Raw genomic sequence first — 12346 nt, 5'->3', positions numbered from 1 at the left:
ATGCGACTGTGAAAGACCACGTGCTACTCCACGGGCCAGGGCTCACTGAGAGATCTCAGACGGGCGGTGGAGCAAGTCCTAAGTTATCCTGGAAAGATGCTGCTCACAACAGCCTGGCGGGCCGTGAACCCCTCAGCGCTCAGCTCACTTTCTAGAACATCAAATTCAGTAGACATTGAAGGAACAGAAGAATTAATGACTAAATCAGTGAGAAACGGGAACACTTCATTCCATTCGTACAACAAGTACTTACTGAGCGCTCACTATGTGTCAGGCAGTATTTTTCATACTTGTGTCTGTACGCTGTGGGATAAGGCTGTGGAAAGAGGAAGCCAGCTCTGCACTTACACCCTCTGCCTTGCTGGCCGTCTTAGCCGCCCGGAGGAGGGCACAGAGCAGTATCCTTATCTCAGGGGAAAGGAACGAGGATGCTGAGAGATCAGTGACTCATCCGAGACCCCATCCGGATGAAGGATGAAGTGAAAACCTGATTCTGAACTGAAAAAGTAGACCGTGCCCCTGGCTACCCAGGGGTTGAGATCCACGCCTTGAAGAGACAGGAGGTTCACGGCCCACCTTCTTCTGAGAGAGCAGGACTGATGGAATCGCGTTACAAGAACGTCAGCCAACTGAGCAGCAAGCCAAGCAGTCGAGGGCCACAGTCTGAGCCCACAGGACGACCCGCTCACTGGCAAGTCTCTTGGGACCAACAGAGTCCAGGGTTCCTCCTGGGGGCTGTAACAGGATGTCAAGGGGTCCGGTGTCAGGGCTGGGGTCGGGATTTCATTAGGAGGTAACGAGGGCCCCGTGGAAAGCTAAGAAAGACACAGAGCTGGGGAGGAGAGCAGAGAATCACCGACGGCGTGTCCTTATCTCCTCTAGCTCCCCTTCCCGACGGCCGTTCTGACCAGGTGCTCGGGCATGCCTTCAACAGCTCCGCCATCGTGTGAGGTCGAACCCCTGGAGTCAATCTCCCATTCCACCTCGTGGTGCTTCTTCTCCTCTGCTCAAACCCTGCTCTAGAAATTGGAAACAGAAGCCTCTGGCAGGCTCTCACAGGTGAAGCTCAGTGCCAACCCGCAGGATCTCAGGGCTCAGCGTTGGCAGCCTCTGCTGAGAACCACTTCATTTTGAGAGATGACCTTAGGCGCGCCGCCACCGCCCTAGCACAGTCTGAACACTTGATCGCGGAGCACCAGGTTACCATCAACCTGAGCTGCCCCGCAAGGGCTCCGGGTCATCCAACCCACCGAGGAGCAAGTGGCATCGCATTGAAGCAGGCGTGTGTCCGCTGGGCTCCATCGGGCCCTGAAGACGTAAGCGAGGGGCAAAAGCGAGTGGCTCGGAAGCCTGTGCCCCTATTCTCTCTGCACTGGTTCGTGGGCACACCTTGGCATTTGCTTGGACGGTCAAGACTCGAGAGGGACTGGCAGCAAGGAGGTCTGCGGAAGGGGCTGTGAGTCGGGCTCCCGAGGTGAGCACCTGCACATCGGGTGGGTGCTTAGCAAAGGGCAACCTCGCCAGAATCACCATCAGGTAACCACACGACCCACTACATAGACGTCAGTGAGCTTCTTTGCCCAGATTTCTTGTGCGAATGGACTCCTGCACAGGCAGCTGGTGTCAGGGGCGGAGGTGACACGTGGAACTCGGCAACAGGGACTTCCTCTCAGCAAGGGCCGTCTGACTCCTGGCACTTGTGAGTGTCCTGCCTGCACACGACACTGTTCCCTGGGCTGTCAGCCAGCCGCCTACTCACAGGTTATCCCTGGACCACGTGCACCACGGAAGGGGCAGTGCTTTATTCTCACTGGAGGGGATAAAGTAAACCCGCTGTCTACGGTGCTCCTGCAGAAGGCGCCATCCGTAGGCTTGAAACCTTGCTTCTGACCAAGGCACTCATTTTACAGCAACTGAAGTTGACGGCAATGGGTTTGCGCTCACGAAGCTCACTGGTCTTGCCTTGTCTTCGTCACCCACAAGCAGCCAACGCAGCAGAGACCAGAGCAGTCCCGTCAGAATATTCCGTTTCAGGCCCGGCCTGATTGGTCACACCTGTGGGACTGGGGGTGGGATCTTCCAGAATATCTCCAAGCACAGGTCTGGGAACCCAGGGATGAAATGGTAGTGACTCCACTCACTATTACCCCTAGGCATCCGCTCACTAAAATTCTGCTTCCATTCCTGGAAATTTTGGCTCTGCTGGCCACAGGTCTTACTCTCTAGGGGCAGAATGTCCCCTCTAAGGGACACAGCAATGGCTCCACTGGCCCAGAAGTGGAGACAACAGACAAACTAGTGGTCCCTGCAGTGACTGGGTGACTGGTCCCGCCCACCAAGAAGCTGTGACCACACATGGGGAGAAGAGCACGTCCAGGTCCAGGAGATCCCTGGGATGTCCTTAGCACTCGAGTCAGCGGGACACAGCCACTGTCCGGTACAGGTAGTCCTGCTGGAGCCCAGACCTTTCAGGAAGGAAAGCTGAGCCACTGTATTGGACCATCAACCAAGGTGCTTGCTGAAGGCAAAGGGGACATGCAGGAAGTTATAAATACCAGCTAGGACCACGGACCGTTTGTGGAAATGAGGACTGAACCCTTTACGAGGTTCTTGTCCATATTTTGATCTATCTGTGTACGTATAATCGAATCCTTTTCTTCCCCTCTCACATCCCCTACCATCTAACAGAGAAGTGCTAACAGCAGTTGACCCTGGCTTCATCTTCTAGTGGCAGGCTCCCAAAGGGGAGAGTGTGACTTGGCCAGAAGAGAACGAGGTCACCCCAAAGTGGACAGAGGATGTCATACCCTCTGGGGAGTCGGGGAGTTTCCGTCACACCAGTCATAGTTGAACCGTGTTACGCTGAACCACAACTCTGCCCCCGTCTTCGTTTGCAAATCCACTGCGGGTAAAGAGAGGTGCATGGATGTCAAGCCGACCCAGGAGCAATGGTGGTGCTTTTACGCTGTATCCACTCGGCAAGGCTGGGATGCATCCCCCCATGCTCCCTTTGCTGGATGCTTCTGGGTTAGGACTGGCCACAAGAGAAGTCTGTGAGCAACCTGGACATCGGGAGGGTGCCAGGCGCTGCAGCTTGCGCTCGCGAGTGCTGGGCTGCAGGGCTTCCTCGTCGGCGCTCCCACAGGGTCCCCTGCCTGGCCGCCTCTGGGTCCTGGCCAGGCGCGTGTGGCTCCATGGAGCCGCGGTCCGGCCTCCCGCACGGGGCCCCGCGTCGGCGAGTGAGAGGCAGGGGGGTTCCCAGCAACCTTCCTCGCCCCCGGGCCTCGTGCAGCTCCCCTTGATGCCGGCCAGACCCCCGGCACGCGTCTGCCCCAGTTCCCACGACCCCACAGGGTCTCGCGTCTACAACGCGCCCCTGCCCCACGACGTGGTTCTGCTTCTCCAGTAAACCGGGCCTGACTCGGGGCTCGACAAAGCTGCCAGAAACCCATGAGTAAGCGAAGGCGGCGCGACCCTGGCCCGACCCGGCCGCAGACCCTGCCACGGCTCCCCACGCTGAGGGTCCTGGCCGGCAGCCGAGGCTCAGGCACAGACGTCTGAGTGAAGTGCTGGCACTGCGGACCCACTGTCCCTCCCCAGGCAGCAGTCCTTCCATGGCCCTCCCTCTGGGCTTAGCTCAACCAAAGGGGCCCGACCTCAGCAGTTAAGGACACAACACACCGGTCGCGTGGGCCTTCTCGGACCGAAGATGACCAAAGGTCCCCGCAAGTCAAACAGAATTACTCTTGGTCTCTAGTCTTGAAAGTATGTTGGAGCGGGACAAGGAAGGTGGGAGAAGGCTGGGACCCAACGTTCCCAACGGTGGGAAATACCCTCATCAGCAACTGGTTTCCTTTATTCATTGTTTTCAGAAAGACAGGAATCCACTGAAGTTTTGAATTATATCAAGCCGTTTAATTTTCCGTGTTTTCTCATTAATTTACTATCTTCTGAAACAGTGGACACTTAGAAATTACTTGAATGCATTTTTCTCAAATGGTTCTAAAATGAAAGAGAAATTTAAATATTTAATATTCGGATCTCAAAACCCAGTATTTCATAGTCTCCTTGTCAGAACTGTCCCTTCTCTCATTCAGAATTCACTAAGAGGCCCTCAAGTATCTACTGATGCTGGGTCGAGGCTGTGTCGGCCTGCTCCAGAGCAAACAGGCACGAGTGAGCGGGAAAGGCCACTGCCCTCCAGGGCCTAAGGTCCCGCTCGCCTGGCTTCTGTGTGTCCCTCTTCACGGTCAGAAAATATCCTGGGGGTATTTCCTGGAACGATCAAGTTAGATTCCGCTTTGCTGAAATGGCCCTGCTTGTTTGCTGCCAGGGGAGAGAAAGATCAGAAAACTCCAAGTCTGCACGAAGCAGAGACTTCAGGGGAGGCCGACGGCGACAACGGAGAGCGCTTCCGTGAGCAGAGGGAGGAGGTGGGAGAACGGGACACAAGATGCGGAGACACGGAGGCCTCTCCGTGACACGAGCAGATCACGCTTTCCCTCCCCATTTCACGCATGTGTTACAGGAAAGGCAAGCTGGATTCCCTAAGGCAGCACACTCAGATATACCACATCTGCCTCATGGCGAGACAAAGCACGCTGCCTGCTGCCAGAGTATCGGGAGCAAAAGCAAAGGCAAGGATCTGAAAACAAACTCCAGACGTAGTTGCAACGGGTGCTCAACGCCACTGCCCTTCTGTGCCTGTGAAGGCCGGCTGCCTACAAAGGGGCACTTCTGAGTGCCGGCAGGCAGCTAACGATCACGTCACGACGGCCCTAACGTAGAGGCCAAAGCATTCTTGTAAAACCTGTATGAATGGGGAACCAAAAAACAGGAAACAACCTAAATGTCCGTCGACAGATGAAGGGGTAAAGGAGATGTGGTGCACATATGCAGTGGAATATGACTCGGCCATAAAAAAGGGCAAAATAATGCCATTTGCAGCAACGTGGATGCAACTAGAGATGATCCTACTAACTGAAGTGAGTCAGACAGAGAAAGACAAACACCATGTGACATCACTTACATGTAGAATCTAAAACAGGACACAGATGAACCTGTCTGTGAAACAGAAACAGGGACGTAGAGAACAGACTGGTTGCCAAGGGGGAGGGGGGTGGGGGAGGGTTGCAGTGGGGTTTTGTGATTAGTAGATGGAAACTGGTGTACACAGAACGGATAAACAACAAGGTCCTACTGTACAGCACAGGGAACTAGGTTCAATACCCTGGGATAAACCCTAATGGAAAAGAATAGGAAAAAGGATGTATATATACGTATAACTGAGTCACTTTGCTGTACAGCAGGAATTAACACAACATTGTAATTCAACTACGCTTCAATAAAAAATAAATTGAAAACAAACAAACAGCTACGATGAGATGCCTGCTTGCTCTGTATTTATTTTATAGACACGCTTTCTCGGTGGCACCACGAATGCAGCCTAAGAGGGACGTGCCCTGGTCACGGTGGCGGGGAGGGACCCCATGAAAACATGCCTCAGAAAGTCATTCTCTTCTGACCACAGGGAACACGTTTCACTGGCTGACGCATGCTCCCACAGCAACAAGATTTCACAAGAAATCTGAGTCACAAGAAAGACAACAATCTGAAATTACCGAAGGTACTTGGTGGACACCTTAGACTTTTCAAAATCCTTTCTGTAGCCCCCTCTCCTTGGGTTCAGAATTTCCTGAAGTCCACATTTCCATGGTGTTGTGTAACGCCCCTACCCCCCTTCACCCGAAAAGCGGGAGGGCTCCCCAACAGCCCGGCAGGTCGGGGGGCCACTCACTTGAAGTGATGTATTCCGGAGCCTTCCCGGGACTCAGCGGCACGGCCTCCTCGTAGTAGCCTTCCGGGAGCGAGGATGTCGGTAGTGGTGGTGGCCCGCTGTCAGGCGGCTGAACGAAGAAAGGGGGAAACAACAGAGCACGATCATTAGGGGGAAATTCTGGGTCTGCACCTAACAGGTGTCGATGGGCGTTTTCCTCCCTCCTTTGTAAAGTCCCTGGGGAAAAAGAACATGATCCACAGAGCTCCCAAAGTTCCGCTCTTGGCGGGATCTCCACTGCTCGCCCGCTCACGGCCACCCTCAACCCGGCCCTGGCCACGCCACTCGACCCACACGACCCGCCGGCTGTCACCAGACGCGCGCTGGCCCTTGCAGACCCCTCCCCCAGAGCAGAGACAGGCGTCTCTCCTCCCCTCTGCCCCACGCCACCGCCCTCCCAGATGCCCAAGCTGACTTTCCCCTTCACGGCCTGCATCCCACACCGGAGACCCCCGAGGGGCACAGAGACGGCTCAGGTCCGCCCATGCTCATGACAGGGCAAGCACCAGGGACACAGCGGCTGAACACGTGAGTATGTTTCCCCACAATCTCACCACACTCCTCGTGTGTGCCAGGGAAACTTTTCAAAAAAGAGAAGAGGAAATCACCTATGAGCCCACCTCTAAAAGAAACTGGAAATTATTCTCTGGAGAAGGAATCTGACAGACTCTGAGACGGAGGCACCCTGATTTTGAAGCCGTAACTTCAGAGCATGGAGAGCTGGCAGGCTCAGGACCACCCAGATTCGAGCAAGATGGGCTGAAGCACCACTCTCTCCGAAGTCCCTGATGACTCGAAAGCAGACCCACCTCTTCTTCCCGTGAACACGTATGGGATCTGCTCGTTCCATCCCTCACTGGTCCTTAGGTCAACAGAAACAGGTGAAGGGCACGAAAGCCAACATCCTCCAAACGCCTGCTATCTTCCCGTCACTGCCCTAAGCAGCCTCTGCACTGGTTACAAGCTACATCAGTCATCCACCCAGGGATCCTTCAAGGTCGATATTACATCACCCGATGTTTTACAGATATGGGAAGTGAGGCGCGGAGTCCAAAACCTCACGCTCAAGATCAGACACGGGCCCATGACCAGCTGGGGTTCTCGAGCACCAGATCTGTCCAGTAAAGAGCTTTCTCATATTCATATTCTGTTTCTCGCTCTCTTTCCCTTTCATAACTAGTTCACACCACCTATATCCTATAAGCTAACGGGAAAGATGTCGCTGAGAGTGGAAGAGAACAGAGGCCCCAAACTGAGGATCGACCACGTGCAGTTTCCAAGAACAATGCTCCATAGAATGTGAAACTCCACCACTTCTCCTGTAACTCAAGTCTGAAGCCAAGAAGTCCTCTGCGAATGACTAATCACCGCTGTGCACTCAACCCACTCCTTCCTCTCGCCAGATGAAGGAAGATAATTGACTCCAGGTCATCTGCGCAGTATTCCTTCCCATCCTCGAAGGCAGTTATCTCCCTTCCACCCCCGGGCCCTGATCCCCTTGCACTCCCCTCCCCAGGCTGAGGCCCACCCGCCATCACCCTGTGCTCTCACGCTGGACCACATCCACTCCTATCATCTGGAGAGGAGAGGTGGTGCCTACAATGTAACCTGACACACTGTCCTGAACAGTGTGAGGTCTGAACAGGAGTCCAGGCCAGGGTTAAAGCCTCCGCGTGGTGCTTTTTGGAAGGGGGCTGTTTGATTCCCTGAGTGTTTTTACTCATGAAATGAGGGTGTTTCAACTTCCCCTTAGTATGTTGAAACAGTCGGATTATTCACGTTTCTAGAAAAGCATTACAAGTGGCTGGATCGAACAAACGTTTACGAATTAGCACAGGCCCCTTCCTAGTGCTGCAAAGGTGTATAAGGCAGGCGCTGACTCTCAGCTGATGGGACGTAGCAGACTTTCAGACCCTGCTGGTGGTCGTGCATTCGACACACCCACTCGATATGTATGCCCTTAAATCCACAATTCCACTTCTAGAAATATATGCCAAGAAGGTGAACTGGTCATACAAGCAAAAACGTATAAGGGTGTTCAACAGAAGTTTTTCCCTCCCAAGTTAAAAACAATCTAAACATTCCCTAAGAGAAGAATGCTTAGGTACCCTGACACAGCCAGGGGCAGACATGTAAAAGGATAGTGCACATCTGCAGTCATTTACTTGAAAAATCTCTACTAGATACTGCCAAGTGAAAGAAAACAGGTACACTATTAGCCTTTCTATCAGAGCTGCGCTTACACTCACGTCTATACAAGGGCAGGTCACTCACCAAAATGTTAACACAAGGTTACTGCTTTCTCATGCACATCCATATAGCTTGCATTTTCTACATAATATTGTTTTTAAAATCAGGAAAAAAAATGACTTTCATTTGAAGGAATACCCCTCAAAAAATAATACTTATAGAGAAGCACTCTCTTTCTCCAAAAAGGATCTCACACTCCACGCCCAAATACCATTTGCCCTTGAAATTCTGCCACAGGGGTTCCAGACAACGGGCAGAGATCTGATGGTCTGTTAAAGGGCAAATGAAGGAGAGACAGAAAAAATGTTTTCCCTTTCCTAACTAGTTCACACCACCTATATCCTATGAACGAATAGGAAAGATGTCGCTGAGAACGGAAGAGAACAGAGGCCATGGGTGGATCAGAACCGCTATTTACCACCATTGCTTTCAGAGGGAAAAACTTCTGTCAGATCCCTTCCAGTAGGTCAGAATTCGCTGAAATCACAATTCACAGGAATCTTAAACAGTACAAAATGAGGAAGGCAAGTTTCCAGAGGGGGTCATGGAAACCAGGGCACAGGCAGGAAACTAGCGTGTAGGGTGAAGACCTATGTTCCAATACTTGGCACGTGGCAGGCCTAGCTCCAGCCTCGGCCTTGGTTATGCAGCCTTCCTCTGTATCTGGGTACCAATCTCCTGCCTGTACATGAGGGCGTGGGATCATATAACCTCTGATGTCCATCCCGGCCCTAAGATTCCAACTGTAGTATCCTTGTAAGGTTGCAGGTCATCAGTCAACAAAGCCAACTTTACACATTTCTAAACTGTAGTGAGAGTTGACTTTGGGTCCCTGCTACCTGATTGATGACACTGTCATCTCTGGCCAGAGCACGTACTCAGATGTACCTTCTGACAGCAAGGCTACACACCCACGTGGCGTCACTCTACTTTGGATCTGACAGCTTCCCTTCAATGCTAGAAGAGACCCAGTCCGCGCACAAAGCTCGGCACCGTCTGGCACTGGTCACCAGAGTCTTCCCGGACTGGCTCTCAGAAAACACATGCTCACAGAATACGGGACTCAAGTCTAACCCTCACAGCCTTCTCAGGTACTGACAAAGAAGGATGAGAAACTGTTTTCCTCAAGGGATGACTGATCTGTGCTGAGCCCTAGACAGGAAAGTAGAAACGGCATGGTACCGGTTACTAGATAACCTTTATTCACTGAAATATTTCTCCCACGAATGAATGCTTACGTGAATGTGACATTTTTTTTCAGGAAATCTTATCTGCCTTAGGCATTGTAAATTTCTCTTTTAAGGTGTCAGCGTTTTATTAGAGAAGACCAACACTTACAACTGGATAGGAATATAATCGACAGGCTTGCTTGGCTCACAACATTGGCCATAATTTAATTTCTACCTTTTTGGAAAGAAAAGCCCATTAGTATTGGGTTGGCCAAAAAAGTTCGTTCACGTAACCCAAACGAACTTTTTGGCCAACACAATATTTGTCTTTGCTACTTTAAGGAAAAGCCTCATAGAAAATTTTTTCCATTAGTAATAATAAATATTAAGATATAATTATATGGCATAAATACAATGACTGTTATTGCTATTATTCCAACAAAATAATAATAATGACTGTTTACGGTCTGCCTTCCGTGTGTCACGCATTGTTCTGGAACACTTTACATATTGTTTCTCTTGTTGAGAAAACAACGCTGAGAGACTGGTATTTTGATTCTGATTTTACAAACGAGGAGACTGAGGGGGATGCAAGACCCTGCCCAGCACCCCCGTGCTGCAGAGCTTCTTAGTGGAGAAGCCAGGAGTCGGCCGGGTGGGCACAGACGAGCGCTTACTGCTGCGGCGGCCGAGCCAGACAGGATGCAGGGAAGGAACCGTGCAACCCACCAAGGCCACTGGATCCAACCCGATGCTCCCGGCTCCCGCAGCACGACGGGATCCGTGCGTTCTTCAGGAAGGCACGTCCACACCGGCTCTACCTCCATGCCCACTCTGCCCTTCCTCCCTCTCCTCTCTGCTGCTGCCCCCCACCTTCCCCTCCTCCGGCCCCCATTAATCACTCAGTCCTTTGCACCAGACACACCAATGAACCTGAGACCTAATTTTAGCGGAGAAAAATGCCAGCCTAGAATTTGGAATCGCTTTCTGACTTTAATTCTGTACATACAGTGACACATCCAGATTCTATCTTTCTGGTTACAGTGATTAAAATCTGTTAAGAGTAGCAGCTAAAAACGATATGATCTGACAGAAGACAGGGAGGGTTCACGCTCTAGCTCTGCCACGTATCGGCAAAGCCCTTTGTGGCTGAGAGAATACGGTAGCAGCACTCCACAGCATCACCTAAGCTTCCCGAGGACGGGAGGGAGGGATTGTCAACAGATAACAAAAGCTTACGGCCTCAAGTGCAAAACATGGTTTCAATCCTAACGTCCAGAATTTTGAGCAGATACTCTTCTTGGCAAAATAAAAGTTTTTATCCAAATGACACCCCCTTCCATTCTGATCACTATTTAATTTGCATTCCAACAGCACTTGAGTAAACACTGGGAAATTATTCACACATATTTTCTCAAGTTTTATTTATACACGACTAAGAATGAGAGCCCATGGGGCACATGTTCTTCCCTTCCTTCTCTACCCGGAGGCGGGCTCCCACAGGGAAGGCAGGACAGTGCAACAGCAGTGGCAATGGGACACGGAATAAATCCAAGATGAAGATGCCACGGGAATGAGACGTGACACTAAACTCTGCGATCGAAAGACAAGGAGAAAAGGAACAGGATGGTTCACGGCCACTAAAAGGATCACATCTGACTTCTCCGGGATGGTTTTGTTGTTTTAAATCTCGAGCTTTAGTCGAAACTCTGCAACTGATAAAATACCTGATTTTGTCATTCAATCTCAAAGAATCTCATAATCCCATCTGTCAAATAGAGATAATGAAGTTGCTGTGAAAGTACTTTAGGAAGGATAAAATGCCATCAGCAGGCAGGTGGTAAGGGCTGGGACCAAAACATCATTGTTTCCTAGAGACAGGAAGTAGGATGCTGGTTACCAGGGGCTACGGGGGTGCGAGGCATTGCTTACTGCGGACAGAGTTTCAGTTTGGAAAGATGAAAAGTTGTGGAGATGGATCGTGGCAATGGTTGCACAACAACGTACGTACTTTACACCACTAAACTGGATACTTACAAGTGGTTAAAATGGTAAAGTCTGTGTTATGTGTATTTTACCACAATAAAAAAATGACCTGGGACTTCCCTGGTGCAGTGGGTAAGACTCTGCACTCCCGGTGCAAGGGGTCTGGGTTCGATCCTTAGTCGGGGAAGTAGATCCCACATGCATGCCGCAGCTAAGGAGTCTGTGTGCTGCAACTAAGAGTCCGCATGCCGAAACTAAGAAGTCCACATGCTGCAACTAAAGATCCCGCATGCCGCAACTAAGACCTGGCGCAGCCTAAAGAAATAAATATTTTTTAAAACACGACCTTGCTGCTACCTGCTGATATAATAAGGCGTCGCGTTTACATAAGGTCTAGCCTTAAAACAGCCAAACACTAAACTGTGTCTTCTACCCCACCTAAACACAGTGCAACCGTCTGCCGTTTAAACGATCAAAGATATTTCCAGAAAATGCCTTGCTGGGCTATCATACAGAGCATATACAGCCCCCAAAGGGGTCTCCCTGCTCTCTTCTCTCAGCCAGGAAGGTCTGAAGTCTCCCTGTCCCGTAGACCCACTGTTCCCCTAAGCGGAGGAGGGGAGGGCAGGAAGCACAATTCCCGACTGTCTGGATCGGAGCCGGCTGGTGGGCTGGGCGGTGGGGCCTGGCGGCCAATGTCAACACAGATGGGACCCATTTCCGGATGAACCGGCCGCCTTCGCAAATGCTCCCTCAGCACGGGCTGCATGCTAACTCAGTACCGTCCCTTTGATAGCTGCACAGCTCTCGGTGTGAAACAAAACCCAAAATCTGTCGAGAAGCACAGCCCTTCCCGGAAATGTTTTCATTATGCATACGCATATTTTGGCCCGCTCCAATCTCCCCTGGAAAGCAAGGGAGGCGGATGGGTCTGTAAACACGCTGCACACTGTACCTCGCTCTCAAAGGTCAAGGGAAGTTCTGAATTCCACGGAGCGCACACCCACACTCCCGCTGCCCGGCCCAAGCTCCACCGGCCACACTGCAGGGGTCGCCGGTTCGCCCGGGACCCTGGGCTGCAGCCGCATTGACTCCAAGAGCAAAA

The 12346-nt window shown here is 51.6% G+C and overlaps 1 protein-coding gene across 1 annotated transcript in view; it reads right to left on the bottom strand.

Moving 5' to 3' along the window:
• AFAP1 (actin filament associated protein 1) overlaps positions 1–12346 on the bottom strand; it is a 125866-nt gene that overhangs the window by 73873 nt on the left and 39647 nt on the right. The window contains 1 exon segment of the mRNA XM_032632611.1: positions 5798–5906. Within this exon segment, the coding sequence (XP_032488502.1) occupies positions 5798–5906 (109 nt within the window).

Source organism: Phocoena sinus, chromosome 5 (genome assembly GCF_008692025.1).
Source record: "Phocoena sinus isolate mPhoSin1 chromosome 5, mPhoSin1.pri, whole genome shotgun sequence".
NCBI lineage: Eukaryota > Metazoa > Chordata > Mammalia > Artiodactyla > Phocoenidae > Phocoena > Phocoena sinus.
This window is presented reverse-complemented; position numbering and strand designations above follow the sequence as displayed.